This window comes from Herpailurus yagouaroundi, unplaced genomic scaffold, assembly GCF_014898765.1.
Source record: "Herpailurus yagouaroundi ecotype Mexico unplaced genomic scaffold, PumYag 483, whole genome shotgun sequence".
Lineage (NCBI taxonomy): Eukaryota > Metazoa > Chordata > Mammalia > Carnivora > Felidae > Herpailurus > Herpailurus yagouaroundi.
The window spans coordinates 5,533,031-5,554,650 of record NW_024412700.1 but is presented as its reverse complement, the minus strand read 5'-3'; the positions used below and the strand labels follow the sequence as shown (position 1 = coordinate 5,554,650).

At 60.5% G+C, this 21,620-nt stretch overlaps 1 protein-coding gene across 1 annotated transcript in view; it reads left to right on the top strand.

Moving 5' to 3' along the window:
- Nucleotides 1-21,620, top strand: part of PTPRN2 (protein tyrosine phosphatase receptor type N2) — a 748,038-nt gene that overhangs the window by 318,362 nt on the left and 408,056 nt on the right. The window contains exon 11 of the mRNA XM_040464596.1: nucleotides 1,100-1,179. Coding sequence (XP_040320530.1) covers nucleotides 1,100-1,179 — 80 coding nt within the window. The remainder of the gene's footprint in view (nucleotides 1-1,099; nucleotides 1,180-21,620) is intronic.

Here is a 21,620-nt window from a genome sequence, read left to right as displayed (position 1 = left end):
AATGGCAGACGAGTGGTTTTGCTCTTCGAGGTGTTGTTTTGGTCGTCGAATCCACGCGCACGGAGGAGGTTCCGTGGTCCAGCCCCTGCACCGAGGGAGGACACTGCAACGTGAGAGCCCATCTGTGGACGGTGGCAGGAGCCTCTGGTGATCAGCAGGAAGGACAGCTCTCCAGCTGCACCCTGACGCCTCTGGGGCCCTGCGAGCCCCTGCCGGGCACGGCGGCGTCCGTGCTGGGGCGGGGAGGGGAGCACCCACCTCCCTGCGGCCTGCACGGCACCTTCCTCTCTGTGGGACCGGCCCTGCACCTCACACCCTCATTCACCAGACGGATAAGAGATGGGGGGATGCTGTTTTCCGGGAGGGGTCTGGACACCCGAGGCCAGGAGCCTGCGGAGCTCGGACACGGGTTCTGGTGAAAGGGACCCAACCCCTCCTCCCTCCTCCCCTCTCCCTCCCCTCCCCCCTCCTCCCTCCTCTTCTCCCCCTCCCCTTTCCTACGGTCCTCCCTTCTTCTTCCCTCTCCCCTCCAGACGAATGAAATTATTTAAAATGAGATATATTTTTGAAACTGATGTTCAACACAGTATTTAAAAAGCTTTGAAAATTTTAATCATTCCTGTCTGGCAATTCCCTGCTAGTTATTTTTATACTAAATAGTTCTTAATGACTTTGATAAGTTTTTTAAACGGTTCCTGTCAAGAGAAATTTAAAAATACCAGTCTCTTTCGTTTCTGCTCTTGATTCCTACCACTCCTGTGGGAGCCAAATACTAAAACCTGTTTCCATAACAATTTTTCTTCTTCCCTCGCAAGAATATCTGCTTGTTCTTGTTGGTTGGTTGTGGTTGATTTGAATTTTTTATAAGAGCGCCGCCGTGCATGGGTTAGAAAAGCAAAGCCTGTCGACAGAATCCCTGGAATATGGGCGCACGGAGGCACGGCGTCGAGAAACCCGGAGCCTGGCGGGGGCCGCGCGTGGCACCGCAGTGGCTTCGATGCGTGTGTGTCGGCGGCGCGTCCGTGTCTCCCGCGTGGCTGGCGGAGAAGCGAGACGCCGCGCAGGGCCGTCCTGAGCTCCTTCTTCTGGTCTCTTGCAGTGTCGTGGGCCCAGCGGTGACCTTCAGACTGAGCGCCAGTGTCCAGAACCTGACGACGGGAGATGTCGCGCAGGCCGCAGGTAAGGCCGTCTCGACACGACGCACGCGGGCACACGCTCGCCCGGCCCGGGGACGACAGGGTCGGCCGGCACCGCGCCTCATCACCGCTGCGCGGCGGGCTGGGCTGCGGGTGCAGGATGAGGACCACACCAGTCGGTCTGAGACAAAGAGCCTGGCGCCCAGGGGAGCAAGGGCCTGGTGTCTGCGGCGGCCCCCGCGTGGACAGAGCAAGTGCCATTTTGCTGTGAGGTTTTCCGCGTCGTCCCAGGTGAGAAGCACACGCCGGCCGTGCTTCTGTCTGTCCCGGACCAAGACAGTGCGGGATGAAGGGTTCGAAGAGAAACAGAGAGCTCTGTTCTAAGCTTTGCTTCTAGGGCCCTGGGGATTCCTGCTCACCTGCCTTGAGACCTAGCAAGTCATCTCGGCGTGTGCTGGCCGTTTGCTGCGGAACGGGCCTCGGCAGGGCTCCGTCTGACGGGGTCAGCGGTCGGTCTTCTCCGGTTTGGTGGCTGCCGGATTTTACTCGTAGGTCCTGGTGCCCTTAGTAGTCCTTTTTGCGGAAGTAATGATTTCAGTGGCCAGTGATTTTTGGTGAAGGGAGAGCTCCTTGCCAAGTTGTACTCTGCTCCAGAGACCCAGCCAATTTCGACCGCGTGGAGAGCCCAACGCCCCGGGCTTCTCTTCCGTGTCCCGGGTCGCTGTGAGGCCCCTGTGAGGTGTCTCGGCAGGCAGTAAAGTGTCATTCCCAGCGGAGCGGCTTGATGCGGCCCCAGGCAAACAAGCCGGCAGCTTTCGCTCCAAGTGCCCTGCCCCCTGAAAGGGGGGGGGGGGATCCCGCGTCAGTGGCTGTGGCCCTCGTGGCCGCAGGCCCCTCCTTCCCTCCGGCATCCATCCTCGCGTCTCCGCGGCAGAGATGGTCAGACGAAGTTAGGACCCGGTCAGCGACTGTGGTTTTTTTACGCAGAAGCATTAACGGTCGTCCCACGGGTGGCCGCTCATCCCAGTGCTGGGAAGCAATGCTTTCCCAGTCGGATTTGCTGGGACTTCAGGGCACGGTAATGAATGGTATGAAATGGAAGGAGGTCTTTTCAGCGTTTACAGTCCTGGCATCTACTCCCTGGCGGTGGCCTTTCATTTCTTTTATTGCTTTCTGGGGAAACTGGGGTTGCTTATTTAAAATCTAGTTTGCTGGTCATTTTAAATGTGTTCGTGTCCCGTACTGAAATGCCAGATGCCAGCGGGAATCGCACACCGGGTGTACGTTTGAGAGCCATGGCAGTGACTTTCTGAATTCTTGAATCCGCTCAGGGATCCCGGTGTGCCTGCCGGACTTACGGGACTGCCGGGGCTGTGCAAGCGGAGGGTTTCTTGTCGTGCACGTGCAAGAGGTTCCACGCGCGCTTTCAAAGAATTAGTTCTCTTGTGTTGTACATAATTTTATCATGTTACGCACGTACCTGGTGCTGTACGGGAAAAAGGTTAAGAAAACCAGTTTGGTGACCATCAGGACTCTGTGGTTTGGCAGTGGATGTACCAAGGGCACGACTGGCACCAAGGTCCCATCCCCGAGGAGAAGTGAGCTCTCTGAGCACTAGACTCCCTCACGTGTTAACAAGGACAGGAAGTTTTTGCAGTCTCTTGTTTTAGAAGGTGATGGGGAGCCCTTGCTGCAAGCGACTGATCGGCCCTGTCGGGCGGACCCGCGTCAGGCGGGCTGGCGGCCCTCGGCACCCTGCACACCAGAGCCTGCCGCGGGGATCGCTGCCTGCGGACACAGTGACTGTTTGCGTGTGCTCCCCTCGGGGGTTCAGTGGCACGACGCTGCAGGCATCTTATGAGGGGGGAAGCACCCCCGGTGGTGGGACTGAAAGGGAACTTATTTGGCTAATTTCGCACAAAGTGATACGAAACGTAAGGAACAGGCACGTAGTTCCCACGACAAACGTCCTTGCTGTGAGTCCTGACTGATGAGCGCAGCTGGTTTTCTGAGTCCAGATTCTGCTCCCGGTACGAGGGGACCCTCTCCTGGACTTTCTGCCCCACTTATGAACCCGAATGAGTGGGTGACGGGATGCGGGAGCGCGCGGTGTGAGCGAGCGAGGAGAGGACGCGGGAGCGCGCGGTGTGAGCGAGCGAGGAGAGGACCCGGGTCCCGCGTGAGGAGGTGCTTCCGCGTTGGAAGCCCTGGTGCTGGTGTGTAGCTGGCGCACGGCGGATCCAGGCGCAGAGCTCGCTGACTCGACGGCTGAGCACGCTGTGGTGAGTGGCAGTTAGTTACCGCTGTTCTCTCTGGCCGGGTCGTCTGATCAAGCAGAGAAATGCTCTGTTGCCCTTCACATCCCTTGTTCTCAAGTAGTGCGTTTCTAGTCGATGTTTGCATTTCTGGTGTCGGAGAAGACGTGGGTAAGTGACCTTTGCCTCCCACTCTGCGGCATCGCCCACCTCATGACCCCCGGGCTCCCGTCACCTCCTGCCGGGTGTCACCTTGCGGGCTGTCCCTGTGGCAGGCCGCGGACATCCGGTGCCGGGCTTCTGCTCGGCGGCGTGTTCGATTCCCTCGCCGACCGCGTGGCTGGCGGTCGGCCGTCCGTGGCAGAGTCTCCCTGGGACCCGGAAACGCTGGGCTGCCTGTGGGGTGGGTGGCCCTCGGGGCTGGTGGGGTGCGGTAAGGGCCGTGCACGTCAGCAGTGAGCACCGTTTGGCGGCCCCGGGAGCAAGTGCCTGACGGCTGCGGCTTCCAGAAGGTTCGGACGGGTGAGAGGAAGGGAAGGGCGCTGGCCCCATCGCTCCGTTCTAAACAGCCAGGTGATTGCTTCTGGCATCTTGACGAGTGTTTGCCGGAGTGGAGGGCGGTGCTGTCAGCGTGGCGGAGCCGTGCTAATCGGCCCAGCTGGAGAAGACTCGCGGAGCCGTGTTTCCGTAATCAGAAGCTGTGAAGGCCAGTTCTCCTCACGGCTTCACCCTGGGTGTGAATGAGTCAGTGCTACGAAGGGGTTTCGTCTGTCCTAATTTGCAGGGTTACCCGTGTAGAAATACGTGAGCGGTGCTCAGGGAGGGGTTAGGGACGGGGGTTAGACCAAATACTAGAAACCGTACTACTCGATATGCCCTGCTGGACAAAGGGAGCCAATGCATTACCGACACCGTTTGCGGGAGGAGCAGGTTCTCCCTCGTGGAGGGGCGAGTGGGTGCCACCCGGTTCACTCCAGGAGGCGTTTGGCCTCCTTTGGCTGTTGACGGCATCAGTCACTCTCTGTGCCCCCGGGGTCCCCGGTCGTTCTGATCTGCTTTCTGCCGTTTGCCGGGCTGGCCCAGGCTCCCTGCCTCCTGTTGGGTACGGACGGGACCGGGAGCCCCCCGCCTCGCCACCTGCTGCTTCTGGAAGGGCTCGGGCCACGCCCACCAGGCGAGCCTCTCCTCTGCTCTGACAGCCTGTGGGAAATACCAGGCGGGGCCCCTCCTGGGTGGGATCACGGTCTGTGTGCCTTTCTACCTGCCCCACAGGCAACGTGTGACACGGAGTGCTAAGTAAGTGTCGCCAAATTAGTCACTGGTCTTCACGCTTTGTGTGGAAAGTCGCCTGATTTTATCAGCAGGCAGGCTCTGTCTGCACGGGCACGGGGGTCTCGTGTGGAGCCCAGCGCGTGGAATTAGTGCTCTGTCCCGTTGTATAGACCCCTCAGCGTGGGGCGGACACAGGGTCACAGAGGAGCAGAGTCCCGTCCAGGGGTGGGGGCTGAGGTGGGGTTCCCAGCTCGTGTGTGCCGTTGTCACCTGCAAGCTGTGGGACTGTGGGAAAGTCCAGGAAGATGGGGCACGGCCCTGGCTTTGTGGGTCCTGTGAAGCTCAGACGGGGTGCCCTGCGAGCTGAAATTTCAGCAGGTCGATTATTGCTGACCTTCCGTTCCCGCCACGGGTCCGGGAGCCACAGCTGCTGCTTCTGTAACGTGAGGGTGATGCGCGAGCACAGTCACGATAGCGGATGGATAAGCGCTTCGTCGGGGGTGACCCACGCATGCTGTGTGCAGCCGGGTCACTTCTACGAGCCCAGCCCTCTCCCCGCAGCTCCGCGTGCTCCCCCAGATGACCGGCCCTCAGATCTGAATCTGGATCTGGTTCCGGGGGGAACCCACGTGGGGTGGGACTTCAGTGTCTGCTTCTAGTGGGCCAAGGAGCCACTGGCATGACATGACCTGAAACGCCTACCAGGGTCCGTCTGCCCGGCCTGCCGACTGTGGTGGCGGGCACGAGGGGAGGGAAGTAACGGAACCGGGAGGCCGTTGCTGGTCTGAGGTGACGCTGGCGTGGAAAGGGTGACGACGGGGGCCCAGACTCTCAGGGTCTGGACGGGGTTTGCAGATTTAACGGACTCGGGCAGGGGGCTGGATGTGGGGTGAGGGAAGGAGAGGTGGAGGGTGGCCCAAGTACCTGGTGGCGGGCGTCCCGGGTGGGGCAAGGCGCCCCTGGAATTAGACGTCCCGATGCGGGTGGGTGGCCATTCGCATGTGGCCTGGGCAGGACTCGGGCACCGGCACGGCGTTTCTCTTCGCTGCCTCCGCCGCTCCGTGCCCACCGCCCCAGCGGTTCTGAGAGGGCACACGGGGAGCTCCGCGCGTACAGGGATGTGAGCAGCGGCGGGCTTGAGGGACTCTGCGAAGACGGCCTCGGCCGGCCCCTTCACTGCTGTGCTGAGCATGAGCGTCCGAGCCCCGGTCCTCCCCGTGTCCGTTTCTAGTCGTGCGTGCTCTCTCTATAGGCGGATGAGCCTCCGGTGTTCTGTCAGCATCTTAGCACAGAAACGTGTCCAGACAGGAGGAGCACGGCCCACACCTGTGCGAGGGGACCAGGGAAGGTGCCGGGGGACCCCTCACCATGTGCACCTCGTGGCCACGGCTCACAGACACGCACCCCGTGCAGGCGAGCCAGCACCCCCTTCCAGCAGTTTCCGTCAGCCACAGCACCGCCTGCGGGTCCGGCGCAGCCAGCTGTCTCGAAGGGGGAACACGGGTGTCTGTTACGAACCCCCTTCCTGCGAGTTCTTTCACAAACCACGGTCCCCGTGGCCTCTGGACGGCCGCGTGATTTCTAGTCCAGGTCGGCCTGTCATTCCGTGGCGGGCCCAGTGCACCCGCATGGCTTTCTCGTGATGGCTCCTGTCCCGGCTGCTCCCTGGGCTCGGACAGCCCTTAGCGCCTGTCCCTCAGGGGCTCGTGGGGGGCAGGCTGGGAGGGCGCCTTCCCGCTGGGCAGCCCTCCCTAGCAGCCCACGAACGCACCCAGGTTTTAGGCCTTGGAGGCGCCCCCGTGTCACGCTCCAGGAGGCTCTCTGAGGCCCGGTATTTGAAGAACTCTTGCACAACAGGTGTGTGACAGGCTGGCCCCGCCACAGCCCTTTGCACCCATTGGCCCGCGGCAGCCGCGCAGGGTGGCTGAGATGGGCAGGCTGGCCGTCACCTGACCGGCCGGCCCAGGGCAGGTCCTGCAGAGGCTGGGACTCAGGAGAGGACCTCTCACTGGGAGGACAGAGGATCAGGAAGGTGTCAGAGCCCAGAGCTGTGTGCGGCCGGGCAGAAATGGGCCCCGGCATTTGGGGCCAGCAGGAGTCTATTTGGCACTTGGGCAAGAAGCCCCTAGATGGCCGTGTGCAGGTTTGTCATTGACAGATCCTGCTGCTCAGAACCCCAGCCGAGGTCGGCTCTGTGTCCTTACGGCCCGTTTCCTGTCCATCAGCCGTGTTTTCTGCCTGCCAGGGCTCCTTGAAAATGAGCCTGGTGACTGACGCGGCAAGGCTGGTTTCCCCGCCCGTCTGGCCGTGTGGTCCTTCTCCGTGGGAGGCACACGGTGACGTGCGTCAGGCACCTGCTCCACCTGTGGTCAAGGACGGCACCCCTCGGGCAGCCGGCCGACCCACCGGCAGAGCGGGCAGGGGTCAGCTGGACGGCGTGAGGCGTCCAGTGGAGCTCAGAGCGATGCGGCTTCCCTGCTCGGCACCTGTTTCTCCAGCGTGGGTGTGTCGGCTGCCGTGGATCGCCCCACGAGAGGTGAACGGGCCAGAGCCGGTTCCGTTTCCCACGCTCCTTCTGGATGTCCGCCGTGCTGCCCCGTGGCACTGGAGGCTGGCAGAGGAGAGCCTCGAAGGACAGGGAGTGGGTTCAGAGCCAGAGTCCAAGTCCCGATTCTACTTTCCTGTGTTGAGACTGTGGACGGCTCGTTGGGTCTCGTCGAGCCCTGGGTTCCCTCCTTGTCAGATACAGGCCTGGTGATTGTGCTCCGCGGGCTTGCTTTAGCATCAAACGAGGTAGGACGCATTTGGTGGGAGAGGAGATTTAAATTCCAAGGGCCGTGGGGCTGTGAGCTGCCATCGCTCACCTCGGACCGCTGTTGTGTTTGGGATCAGAAAGACACTGGGCCAGTGCATCACGACGCAGCCTCTTTCAGTGAAGGTCTCAGGTGGCCCAGGAGATGACAGGTGTTGGAGGGTAACAGCATACCGTGTGTAAGAATGTGGAAGCCTCGTGGCCTGGTGAGACCTCCGGGTTGTGCACGGAGACAGGAGAGCTCGGACCTTCCCACGGTGGGGTGGCAGGTGCGTGGGTGGCGTCGCTGTCTAGGCGTCTCCACAGAGGCGAGCCGGCACACGGCCGAGATGCTGGCGATGGGTGGCACCAGGGAAGCCGGGCTGCGGGTGGCGGCCGGAGGCATCAGCACGTCACGGGAAGGAGGCTCGGGAAGGAAGGCGCCCTGCGCTCCGGCACCTTGGCGTGGAGCCCACACGCGGGGCGCGGTGATGCCTCTTAAACGTGAAGGGTTTGTGCTCGCTCGGCATTTTCTCACGACGGCAAAGCACGAAGAGGCAAATTCCACGTGGAAAGTCTTCCACAAAAGCACTGACACGGTTCCCGCCGGGGTGTAAACTGGTACGTTCAGAAGCCCGCCAGGCTCGCCACGGCACCGGCATCCCCGGCTCAGCCGAAACCGTTCGTGACGGAGCTGATGGCTGCCCCGCTTTAACGGTGGTGACGGGGGTGAGCCTTAGTGTCCGAAGGGTCCCAGTTACGGGGATTTGTCTGGTTTTATGAGTCTTCTCTGAACCTAGCCGACCCCACCAACAGCTGCTTTCCTGTGTGTGCCGTGTGACTTCCGACGGGAGGGCTGGGAACAGAGATGCCGTGTGCCGGGCTTGTGACGGCCGTGGGGGCCCCGGGCAGAACAGAGCGGCACAGGGACAGTGAGGAAAGCAGCACACGGTGCCTCCCCATTCCACCTGGAGACCTGCCTTCCTGCACTCCTGCTTCTCAGCATTGTCGCCCGGTGCTCTCCCCTCTCCCGGCAGAGCCCTGCCGGGACCCCTGGCCGCACCCCTGCAGCCCAGTCTGCCTTCCCCGTCTCGTCTTCAAGCCCACGTCCTGGATCTTCTCTGGCTGTTCGGGAAGAGGTTAGAGGGCAGTGCGGTCGGCTCCTTGGAGCTTTCACCCCCCAGCACCCGCCTGTCCCTGCCCCCTGCCCTGTGCCCCTGCCTCGCCGCTTCCCCAGAGTTGGCCAGCCACCCCGCGTCCACACAGGCCTTCTGCCCCTCAATGCCATCACCGTTCGTACCTTGTCTGTGGCTGCCAAGCCTGACGTGCTTACCGTGGCTTTTTACGGAGAACACTGGCTGACCCCAGAGGTCCGGGACAGTGGTTCTCAAAGCACGATCCCCAGGGCAACACTGCCAGCGTGGCTGGGAACTTGTTAACAAATCACCCCTGGGCTCTGGTGTGGGGCCCAGCTGCCAGGGTGAGACCCGCCCGCCAGGCGTGGCTGGTGGCAGTGACGTCTGGGAGCCCCTGACCGCTCTGTCCTTGAAGATAGAGCCAGGTTGTCCCCGTCTTTAGACCCCACCACTGAACTTGGTGCCTTGCCCGTGGCAGGAGCTCAATCAGCGTTTGGGTTTGATACGAACAACGAACGTGAAGCAAAAAGAACTGTGAGGCGTTTGAAATACGTTTCCCCCGTTTCATGAGACGCCCTGAATGCAGGAGTCTTCTCTGAAAAGCGTGTTTATGGCATTTTCATTTGCGTGGAGATAAGACGTCACCCTGACTCTACCCCACACCCCTGTGAACACGCCCCCTGCCGTCCCTGCTCGCAGCCACCAGCCTCCGCTTTTCTGTGTGGTGCTGAGAGAGCAAGTCCAGGAAAAGAGGCAAAATGCATCCTGTCTCCCTCCAACTTAGGATCCTGTCTAGGACAATGACTGCTCGCCCCGTGACGCTCGAGCGTGTGCTGAGCAAGGACAGCCTCAGGATCCAAGGTTCTGCTGCTCGCTGGCCAGCACTCAGCTTCCGCGCCGGGCCCCGCCGTCGCCAGCCTGCCCCAGGGGTCTGCTGGGTCCCGAACCATGTCCGGACGGGCAGGCGCCTCCAGGAGGGGCGGCCACGCGAGGCTGGGACAACTCAAGGGACCTGCGGCCTAAAGTAAGGTGAACCCGCACATCTTCCCAAGACAAGACGCCCAGTGCTGGAGAGGCGGGAGATGTGTGACGGCGCCCCCACAGGGAGAAGCCCTACGTCGGGTTCCGCCCCCCCACCCAAGTGGGGATGGAGCCTCCAGTAGAGGCTTCTCTCCATCCTGGAGCCAGGAACCCGGCCCCTTGTGGAAGAGAGCTTGAAGAGAGGCTGCGCTCGATCCCAGACCTTCCCGCTCACCTGACTGCTGGCCAGACAGGCGGTTCGCAGAGAGGATAAACGGAAGCACAACTCGGTGTCAGAAGGGACTTTGGGCACATAAGTAACCTGGGGCCCCACGGTGAGACATCGGGGCATAGAGCAGGCTTTTCCCAGGAAAGTGTTATACCTGCTGTTCCACACGTTATACCTGCTGTTCCGTGCGTTATACCTGCTGTTCTGTTCCGTGTGTTATACTTGCTGTTCCACGTGTTATAGCTGCTGTTCTGTGCATTATACCTGCTATTCCACGCGTTACACCTGCTGTTCCACGCATTCACCATATTCTCTCTCTTGAGGAGCATGTTCAAGGGGCGAATCTCCTGTGATTTTCTTAGTCCGAAGGAGTACAGAGGGACAGTAACATTCTCATGTTCCAGGGTAATTTCTATTCTAAATATGCAGTTTATCATCATTTAATAGAAGTCAGATTTCTTTTATCTGTAATTAAATCTACAGTGTGTTAGTTTTTGGAGGCCCTTGTGGACTTTTGACTTTATTCTAAATGCACGAGTAACAGAGTTCCCGGCATCAGTTTGGGGAATGGTTCCACTTCCTATACGTTCTGTGTGGAAATGTGAGAGCACCCTTGACATGTCTCATGGGCTGTGTGGTGGCCGTAACCCTCCCTCCGGCCCCCGGCACAGCCCGGTCTGGCTCTCGTCCTGGCCGGCCCCACGGCTGTCCGCCTCCGTGCCTCTTCCGTGCTTACCTGAGATGCGCCCTTCGCTTTCCGGGCAGCTGGTGCTGGAGGCCCACATGCCGAGGGCCGGTTCGCGTCGTCCCCGCAGACTCTCCGAGGTGGCCTCCGTCCGCGCTAGTCCTCGGTAGGCCTATGCGGGGCTCCGCTGGGACCTCGTGCCCTCGGTTCCACGACGAAGACATGTGTTCGGGGAGGACACGGCTGATTCGGATGCTCCTCTGAGCCTCTAGGCCGGAAAACCCCATCCTGGCTTCTGGGGCCCGAGGCCAGGACAAAGGTTGGTGCCCCGTGGAGCTGTTAGGACCTCCCGTGCTCCCCTCTTCACCCCTACGCCGCGGGCCCCCTTGTTAGTGTCTCCCACCCAGAGGACGTGTTAGGTGGTGTCGTGTCGCGTCACGCCGTGTCCCGCGTTCCGTGTCCCGTCGCATCACGTCACGTGGTTTTGCGCCACACCGTGTTGTCTGGCATCACGTGTCCTTCTCAACGCCCGTTCTTTGCCAGGCTGAGTCTGTGTCCCGAATCCCTCAGAAGCAGGAGGTGCACCGTGGCTGCTCTGTGCCGCCGTCCAGACTCCGTGCCCCCTGCCGTCCCAGGGACGCCAGACAACCTGACGTACGTGTGACACGGGCGTGTGTACGCAGAGCGGGTGGACGCCCTGCCGACGACACTCCGGGGACGGTGTGATCGAGCCGGCGGTCCACCTGTTCGTCAGGAGAGGCGACCGTTGCGTTCCTGCCCCTACAAGCAGCACGTCCCCAGTGGACGACCTTCGGGAAGCCACTCAGATCGAGAACTTCAGGTTACAGAGAAGAAGATGGGGACACTGAAAAAGTACAGGGTTGTTCCAGGACAGATGGAACCATTGGCATCCTTCCGATGCAGCGGGTCGGTGGCTCTCTCCATGTACACAACTCTGGGCAGATGGCGCTCTCTCTGTGTAGACAGCTCTCTCTGTGTAGATAGCACTCTCTCTGTGTAGACAGCTCTCTGTGTAGACGGCTCTCTGCGTGGACAGCTCTCTCTCTCTGTAGACAGAACTCTCTGTGTAGACAGCACTCTGTCTATGTAGACAGCTCTCTCCCTGTGTAGACAGCTGTCTCTCTGTGTGGACGGCACTCTCTCAAATGCTTTGCAGACAGAAGTGTGGTAGTTGTCCGTCCCGGGATGGTCCTGGAAGCAGCAGTGAACGTGAGTTGCTCATCCTGTCCCCAGGTCCTCTCGAACCTCCAGACCACCTCCGGAAGGTGCTGTCTCCTTCCTCTCCCGGAGCACGGGGGTGCGGGACGGCGCACCTGCCTCAGGGGCACGTGTCCTGAGCAGGAGCGCACACTGCACACACCGTCCTCTTTAGTTCCGCATGTGCCCCTCGCCCTGTGTGTGAGGGGGGAATGTCGGGAGGGGTGAGAACCCCAACCACCGGATGGCTGCTGGGCTCAGGCACTCTTGGGGTGCAGGGAGCGTGGGGAGGCTTGACAGGCGTAGGCTGGCACCTGCTGCTTGTCCCCAAGCCCCCGGAGGCTGGAGGCAGAGGCCCTTTGCTTGCGGTCCCGCGGCTCCCCCAGCCTGCAGCCACAATTCCTCTCCGGGACCTTGTCGTCCCACTGAGGAACCTGCTTTACGGGCAGCCGCCCCAGAGGCTCCACCCTCTCCAGGCTAGTTTGGGTTGAGCGAGGTTAAAGCCAGTTCGCTCTGTGTACCTGGCTATTTTCTAGTGGACTGTGCAGAATTAGCCCCGTGTTCTTGTCTGCTTGTTCCGTAGGAGGGTTCACACTGTCCCTGGAGGCGGGGGCCTGTTTGCCTCCGGCCAGCATGCACAGATATTTGTAGGGCCGCTGTCACAGGGAGATGTGGCCTATCTCAGGATAGAACCTGAGAAAATGCAGATCGCGGGCTCTGAGACATAGCGGCTGCTCCCAAGGGCCCGGTGCGCTGCGCTCCATGGGGAGGCGGACCGTGGCCCACGGGAGTCCACACAGACTGTTCCTGAGCACCCACTGAGGCCGGCTAGTGGAGAACGGCGGGTAGAGCAGGGTCGGGTTTGCATGTAACGCCCCGAAGGGTCTGCCCAGCGTCCCCTCCTGAACAGAGCACTGAGTATGCATGTATGGGGATGTGTTTGCAGGTGTATGTGGTGTGTAAGTGCCTGTAGTAATGTGTGCAGGCATGTGTGTGTGCAGTTGTGTGCTATGTATATGCACATGCTATGTATATGTGTGTGGTGTGTGATATGTGTAGGTGTGCAGGTGTGCAAGTGTGTGGTGTGTGTGTGTGACATTGTAAGTGTGTGTAGCTGTGCACCTGTGTGTGATATGTGTGAGCGCGCAGGTGTGTGGCATGTGTGAGCGAGCCCGTGTGCATGACATGCATAAGTGTGCAGGTGCCAGAGTGCATAGGTGTGCACATGCATGTGATATGTGCGGAGGATGTGGGTGTGCAGGTGTGTGATATGTGTAGGTGTGCAGGTGCGTGCAGGTGTATACGCGTGTGGTGTGTGTCTGTCCGAGGTCATACGACAGCCCCCCTATAGGTAGGTGGGTGGGACGGGTTTTACTGTCACGACCTGGGGTCCGCCCGTGCGGCATCTCCGGGAACCCCACCTTCCCGTGTGACGGGGGGGGCGGGTCCCCTCCCTCCAAGGGCGAGGCTGCCCCCACGCTCGCTCCTGTGCTGGGCTCGTTCCCGGAAGCTGGTGCGGGACCCGCACGTCCACGGCTCGGCCAGGGGCTGGAGTTCGGCGAGCTCCGGCTTCCTCGGGGAAAGAGGTGGGACGGTGCGGTGTGTTTCCGAGCCCAGTGCAGGCTCACGAGTGCCACAGCCTGGTTTTCTGGCACTTTCTTTTGTCGAAAAAGCGGTGTCGGCCTCTTCCCCGCAAGCAGCCAGGACCGCGTGATCCGTTGTCCACACTCAAGAGTGGCTCCCGTGACTTCTGACTCTGACACCTCAACAGATTAACAGCCTTCCCACCCGGACTCCGTACAGGGCCGCCCCCGCCCTGCACCGGGCGCTGGTAAGGAGGGAGCCCTTGTGACCACGCGCGGCGGCTCGTAACACGGCTGCCTCCCTCCTCTGCTGCCTCTGGGTCCACGGCCACACGGTGTTGGAAACGCCCCAGACGTGGGCTCCTGAGTGTTCACACCGTGGCACCGGCAGCCACAGAGCTGTCTGCTCTCTCCTCTGAGTGGCTTTGGCCTGGAGAGGATTTGCTTCACGGCCACCCCTCTGCTGGGCATTCCCGCGTGGCACCGCCATGGGACATGCGGTGGCAGCTGGTGGACAGGAGACTCGGCCCGAATAGGAGCCATGGCAGAGGCAGGCTGGGAGTGGCTCTTGTCGAGCGCATGGAGAGCTGTCCTTGGCTTCCTCCGCATGGCTACGCCCCCGCCTTGTTCCCCAGTGTCCCGGCCGCTCGCGCGTGAGTAATGGCAGAGGTAGGTGCACGTCTCTAAATGGAGCCGCTGGGCCGGTTTGATCCTTTAATTTGGGCTGTGATCAGGCTGGGCGACAGGGACGGCGGCCCTGTCTCGGAGCTGAAGAGAGCTCCGGTCGGTTCATCCCATGGAGGCTGAGCGGTCCCCTGCTGGTGTCGGGAACATCACGTCGACAGCGAGCCAGGAAGCGGCGTGGCTTGTAAACCCGAGGCCGAGAGCACCGTGTGGCCGACACGCCTTCCCTTCTCCATGAGGCGGACGCGGCCTCTCATGCTGTTTGTCGTTCACCGTGTCAGGAACATCCCCGAGCCCCGCGCTCAGATGCGGGTGAGGCCGGTGCCCGTTATGGGTAGGAAGCAGCCCCGAATACACGTCCGGGTACCAGCCTGTGTCTGGAGACAGGGCCTCTGTGATGTCATCAGGCTAAGAGGAGGCCACGCTGGCTGGGGTGGGTGCCCCGTGAGGACAGAGACGTGGGGGGTCGGCAGAGCAGGGCAAGGCCGGCCGGCAGACACCAGACGCAGGGAGGACCCTCTGCTGGAGCCCGCGCTCGCGCACCCGGGTTCTGGAGTCCGGCCTCCGGAGCCGGGACGGTGCGCGTCTGCCGTGTGGAGCCGCGCCGGCTGCAGTGCTGGTCGAGACGTTCACGGGGCACCACCGCCACTTTCCAGAGCCGCACAGTCCACGTAAGCCAGTGACATAAGGCCGCCCGAAGCGCCGTTAGCCCGCGGCCCAGGGCGCGTCCCCTCTCTGGGAACCGCCCCGCGTCGGCCCAGTGGTTGTCCACGAGGTGCGGGGCCGGCGGCGCCGGAGGGGGAGACGGCGACGGGGCTTCGGGATAAAGGCTTTCTGCTTAGAGAAGGCACCGCCGCCGAGGAGCCTGTTTGGGTTCGGACGAGGCCGGTGGGCCCGGGGAGCCTCAGGCCGTGCTCGGGACTCACTGAAGACCCGCCAGTTTGCCCAGGGCCGCTCTGATGCCGGCCATCCTCAGCCCTGGGGTTCACGACTGCCAGTTACAGGAGCGCTCACGGGTGCGTGTGACTCGGCAGTGACCCACGTGGGCAGGAACTCTTGCCCCGCGTCGCACACTCAGAGGCACCGCGCCTGGCCGGCCGGGCGTCATTCTCGGGCAGCAGGACTGGGACGGGGCGCCAAGCCCCAGCTGCTCCAGCCCAGGTGACTGCCGTGTGCAGTTAGCTTCCTTCTCCTGCCCTGTTTCTGGCATCATCCTGCACGAAAGTCTGGAGAAAGAAAAAGGGGTGAACGCCGTGGCTGCTGCTCCGTGTCGAGCAGGGAGCCTGCCCCAGTTGCCACATGTGGGATGAGCAGGAAAACCGTCGGTCATCTTTGTCTTCTGGCCCGGCGTGACGCAGGCGATGGGACGCGTGCGAGTTGCACGAAGAGGGAGGCCACAGCCCGCCTGTGATCTCGGCAAGTGACGGCCGCTCTGGGCCGCGGGGTGAGTGGGAAGCCTGCCACCTGGAGGTGTGAGAAGCGAGCGAACGAGGAGGTAGGGGCCTCGGCGTGAAGCCCGACAACAGTGAGAACGTGGAACCCCAGCCGTGGTCACCCTCCCCCTCCTCCTGGGCCCCACCCGGCCCTGCAGCAGATGTTTACCGAGCTCCCGCTTGGGGCAGATGCGGCGTGAGCTGTAGGCAACCTGCCCTCGTGGGGCTCAGTGTCAGGGAAGGGACAGTCTGTGGACAAGAAGGAGGTGCCCACGCACGTCTGATGACACAGCGGCGCGTGAATACAAGGAGGGCGGGGCGGGCCTGGATCCAGACGGGAGAGGTCGCACGCACTGCCCGCGTCTGCCCACGTCGCAGAGACCTCGCACGCGGGGAGGGGCTCACGCACTCAGGCCCGGCCAGCTGCACCCGCAATGTGGCTGAGGGAGAAGGGGAGGAGGACTGTGACCATTTCTTGTTTTTATCCTCAGTTAGGAGTTGGGATTGCAAACGATGGGGGCGGGGGGTGCGGTGGCTCCTGGGCCCACAGGCACCGACGGGACAGGATGCGAGGGGACGGGATGGGATGGGACGGACCGGCTGAGCCCGCGGCCATGCTGCCGCAGAGGGAAGTCCCATGGAGGCTGCAGCCTGTCGGGCCACCGCGATCGTCCGCGGCTTGTGTTTCTGCGGTTTGCAAACTTTAGGGACACGTCACGACAGACAAGGGTGCCCTTACTGCCTGTTGAGGACCGTGGTTTAGCAAAGGCTTCTAATCCCCGAGTCTTTCGGAGACACTCTCTTTCTGACTCTCGGTGCATCGGGCAAGTGTCCCGTGGCTTCACTCAGGGAGACGGTGGCCTGTGAATAATTACAGGAGCAGCTCCACGGTGATGCAGAGGGTGTGAACAGAGTGACCACGGCCGGCTGAGTTCTCGGTTCTGTTGAATTGGCTGGGCAGGCACACCAGAAGGGCTTTTCAAGGTAGAAATGAGGCGGACAGAGCTCAACCAAGGGAAGTAAATGTCGCTGGAAGAGTGAGAGAGCAGAAGTCTGTCTGGCAGAGCCCTTGTGCCGTACTTCATCTTGGGAGAACTGATCTGAGACTCGGCTCCTGAGGGTTAGTTGTAAATGTCCCCCAGCTGATCCCTGTGACCCTTAAGAGGGTTTTGATGGCCGGCCCAGCCCTGGGCACAGGGCAAAAGTGCCTCCTACCCAGAGTGACTCCTACCAAGTGGTTTTTCCAAGACCTCTGTGCGGCTCACGGGGGAGGACGGAACGAGCGCCTGTTCCCTGCGACCCTGCGAGGTCCTGCCGACGAGGCAGGCTGGCCCCGGCTGGCCCCGTCGTGGTGAGACAGACATCGCGCCATGGCACGCACAAGTGCTGGCTGTTAGGCCGTGACGGCCGTATGTACAGAGCGTCTGTCAGGGACAGAGATCCACCCGAGTCCGGTGGAGGGTCACACTCCTCCTGGTTGCGATCAGCGGTTTGAAGGAGCTGATGTCAGCTGTGAGAGGGAGGCCGGCGGTCCAGCCGAGGCGGGCGTGGGCGAGCGTCGCGGCCGTATGGGGGTGAGGGAGGGCCGGGCTGGCGGGGGCCGTCCAGCCGCAGAGCAAAAGCAGACGGGGGCGGAGAAACCAGGGAGAAGTGAGCCTTGAGCCAGGGAGAGGTGCTGGCATGCGGGACTTCGAGCAGCAAACACAGGCGGGAGGTGACATGGGTGGGATTCGGGGATGGATGGGAGGGAGGAGAAGGCAGCGAGGGAAACGTGAGGAACGAACGGCTGCCAGACCCCAGCTTCGTCAACGCGGAGTCCGGGAAGCAAAGACGCACCCATCGCGGCGGAGAGGGGACAGGGCCGCGGTATCCACAGAAGGGACAGAGGTTGTGGAGCCTGGTGCCTCCAGGTGGACACAGCAGATGGTCCGGGAGGTGCGGAGCCCAGCCCCGTGGCCTGGCCTGATCTGGAGCCTCTCCCCCCAGCCATGTGAAGGCGTTCGGAAACGTTCGAGGGATGGATCCCACATCCTGGAAAACACTGTTCGCCTCTGGACCGCGCTCACCAGCCAGTGAAGGTCTGGTTGTGTTTGCGCCATCCCTCCCTTCCGTCACCTCCCTGGAGCGGGTGACGCGGTCCCTCGGGCGGCGCCGCTTCCGAGCCGGCACCTGCCCAGGGGAGACCCGGCAGGGACGCCCCGCGAGCAACTGCCACGTCGACCCTCGCGGCCACCCCACCCCACAGGGGCGCTCACGGCCAGCCGAATCGGAAAGGAGTCTCACAGGGCTCCACGCGCTCTGGGGTCTCTGTGAACCCCCCTCAGCAGGCTGCAGCTCTACCCAGGTGAGAAGGAGCGTCCTGTGTGCAGCTTTCCGGAACATGCCTGTTATGTTTAAGTGCTTTTCTCTTCGACGTTAAACAGATTTAATCCCTTTAACACTTCACGATAAGACACACCGAGAACACTTGTTTTCCATTTGGTCATAATACTCATCCCTCTGAAGAACCCCCCGGATCTGGTGTCAGAGCCACAGTCGGTCTTGGACATGTTTCCTCTGTTTTAAATGATGTGTTTTCACCTTTTCTGCACCATTTCCACCCTGACTGAACGGCTGAGATTCCACAGCACAGCTGCACAGAGCGGAGACGCAGAGGCCTCACCATCCCGTGCTGCAAGTGAACCGTGGACGTGGCTGACACGGCCCCTCTGATCCTGGTGGCACTCGTCTCTCAGCTGCTCGCTGGCACCGGCCCGGCGTGAGCTTCTCCAGAGCCTGCTTGGGATTAAGCCTGTTTAACGGCCTGGTGCTTCTGAGATTTCTTCACAGGGAGCACACGTCTCCCCTGCCGTGAACCCCTTTCTGGGTTCGTTTAAGGGACATCACTTTCACTGAGCTCGCTCGTGGTTGAGAGGGTGACGCTCCCCGTGAGACGATGACAAAGGAGTGGAGCTGTTTGTAACAGGAGGCGCGTCACTTAGGGCGCTGAGGAGCAGGTACGGGTAGGGTCAACCGGAGCCCAGGGTTGTGGGGGGGCGGGGGGGGCGGTGAGGCCGGCGGGCGCCTGGAACGGGCAGATGGAAAGGTGCGGGCAGAGCCCCAGAGGCAGGTGCGTCTCAGACCTTCTCCGCCCACGCCCTCTGTCCTGGCTGGCGGCAGCCTGGGGTAGTGTGGCCTCGAGGAGACGTGGTGGCGAGAAGGGGCGGCGGTGGCTGACCGTCAGCCAGCCGTGCTCCTGTGGCTCTCCAGGAGGCCCCCGCGTGCAGCAAAGGAGTGACAGTGCTCACCCCGTGATGACAGAGACCCAGCGCGTCCCACAGGAGGTGTTTCCTGTGGTGAATGGCCGAACCAGACTTCATATCGCTCGTTACTTAAAAAATTTCCCCCAAATCACCCACAGAACCCATGGTCACTGCTTTTAGAGGAATCCGATGAGGCTCTCCATCAACATTCACAACCCAGTGTTCATCCTTGGGATTTCGCTCCCTTCTGAAAAGAATGTCAGAAACCGACGAACAAGTGGATAGGACATCAAAGGAGATCACTTATGATAAGAAAATGTTATGCATAATAAACATTAGCACATGTTTAGCAAAAAAAAATTTCCTCTCGTAGAAGTCATTCCCATGTTAATTTAATCCTGCTGTCTAAGATAATATAATCTCTTTGAAACAGTCTCGACTCCAGTGCCCAGGGACCTTTCCTGGATCAGAGGCCGAATTTCCATCACCTGATGAGCTCATCTGATGCGACAGCCTTGGATGCAGACGGGGAGCCTCCTGTCAATAGCTTTTCGTCAGAGACAAAGGGAGGCGAATGTCCATATTCATCCCCTCCCCTCATGCATGAGTCACAGCAGCTCTCTGCTTTTCCTCGGTCTCTACCTGGTCATCACCGCAAATTTCAACTTCAGCTTTTGTGTCTCGAGCTGGCTGTGCCTGCAGAGCTGTTTACGGACGCCTGGCGGCCTTGTCTATCTGTTTGAGTTCAGCGTGTTTTGACATGTAAATTTACATGAGGCATATTTAATCAGTCACAATGATATGCTAATTGGATTCATCTGGGAACTGAATAAAACGCACATTTGAAGAAAAATGGAGTGCACTTATTACCAGCTGAGACACTTTGTAATCAGGACCGTGCATCATCGAAACGCAGAAAGATAAAGAGGCCAGGTACTTGGTAGGGCAACATGAGGGCCCTGATTCAGGTGAGCTTTTCCAGCTTCCCAGACACGCGCGCGCGCGCACACACACACACACACACACACACACGCACGCGCACGGCTCTCCCCATGAGTAGCTCCTGCAACGGGCCTCGGTGCTGACATGCAAGAACCTTTGGGGCACCTCGGGTGCCTGGGGGGCTCAGTCGGTTGAGCGGCCGACTTCGGCTCAGGTCATGATCTCACGGTCCGTGGGTTCGAGCCCCGCGTCGGGCTCTGTGCTGACAGCTTGGAGCCTGGAGCCTGCTTGGGATCCTCCGTCCCCCTTTGTCTCCACCCTTTCCCCACTCGTTCTCCCCTGCTTTCTCAAAATAACAAATAAACATTTTTTAAAAAAAGAACTCAACAGAGCACCTCACACCAGACCAGTTGGTAAATCCATTATGGGTGTGTGAGCATGTGTGAGTGAGTGCAAGCATGTGAGCACAAGTGAGCATGTATGTGAGCGTTCATAAGTGTGTATGTGAGTGGGTAAGTGTGCAAGCACATGTGAATGCAGCCATGTGCAAGTGTGAGCATGGATATGAACATGAGTGTGTACATCAGTGTTTATAAGTTTGTGAACGAGTATATGCAAATGTGTGAGCATGTTCAAGTGTGCAACATGTGTAAGTGCATGAGAGCCTGGTGTGTGCATGCAAGCATGTGAGAGTGCAGGTATGTGTGAGTGTGAGCGTGGTGTGAATGCATATGGATGAGTGTACAGAGGTGTATGCGAGTGTGTGCCAGTGTGGAGGTGTGCTAAGGTGTGTGAGCATGTGTGCAGGCATGTTTGAGTGTGCAAGCACTGTGTGTGGCTCTGCAGGCATTGAGAGTGCAGACGTGAGTGTGAGCATGGTGTGATTATGTTTGAGTGTGTGTAGGAGTGTGAACGTGTGTGCGAGCACAGTCAAATGTGCATATGTGTGTGAGTGTGCAAGCCCACGCCTCACCTTCATCCCTGGAGTCAGAAACCAGCGAAGGGAAGCGAGTGCCCCAGGGCATCTGGACCCGTGGCATGGTTCCGGGAGCACCCGCCGGTGGGGGCACAGCGTCTGTGGGTTCTTTACCCCCTGTCGTTACACACCTGCTCGCCAGTGTCGGGCACGTGGCACGGGCAGCGTGCCTTCTGTGTCTGGTGTGCGGGGGGGTGGACTTTTGGAAATCCAGTGGGCTTCTCTGCACGAAGCCGCGGGTGTGAGCGGTGGGTCTAGTGCAGCTTCGCGGAGACAGGGTTGGCCGGCCTCCGACATTGCTGGTGTCTTCCTGTGTGCGTTGAGAGGCGCAGGGACGGATGGACTTCTCTCCCTGGTAGGCGGGCACGTGGGGAGCGGGGAACGAGAGCGGCAAGACCGTGGGAGAGAAAGGACCGTGACGGGTCCTACCAGTCCCGCCCTCGGGGGGGGGGGTGCGGCGGTCACAGGGCACCTGATGGCAGGGCCACCTGCGTCTGAGGAAAGCCAGGAGCCCAGGCGCAGAGCGCGTGGCCCGTGGGTCTTGGATAAGCCTGGAGACAGGCGTCAGGAGTTCTCTCATGACTGTACCTGGTGCACAGACCCACACGTGTCTGTGAATAACCAGAGGTGGCAGGCTTGAGGCAGGTGTCACGTCGACCTGAGCTCATCTCTGCTGGGCAGGCTGGAGTTGACGGAGCTGAGGAGGTGTTAGAGAAAATCGTGGCCACAAGTACTTACGACGCATGACTTAGTAGAGGTTTTGTTCTATAAATTATGGCTTTCTTTGATCTTAAGAGAATACAGAAATAAAAGCACAGTTGTTTTTAAAACAAATAACCCATGAAAGTGTGCACTCATTGAATGGTTGTACTCCTTCCAAACTAATTCTGTCGACCGTGTTTGAAACAGGAACCTTTCTCGGGCCATTTAAGTAGTTTGGCTTGAACGGATCTTTGCAGAAATTTGCTGGTTTTGTGAGTCGGGGCGCTCACTGCTCTGCATGTGTTTTATTTTTGGG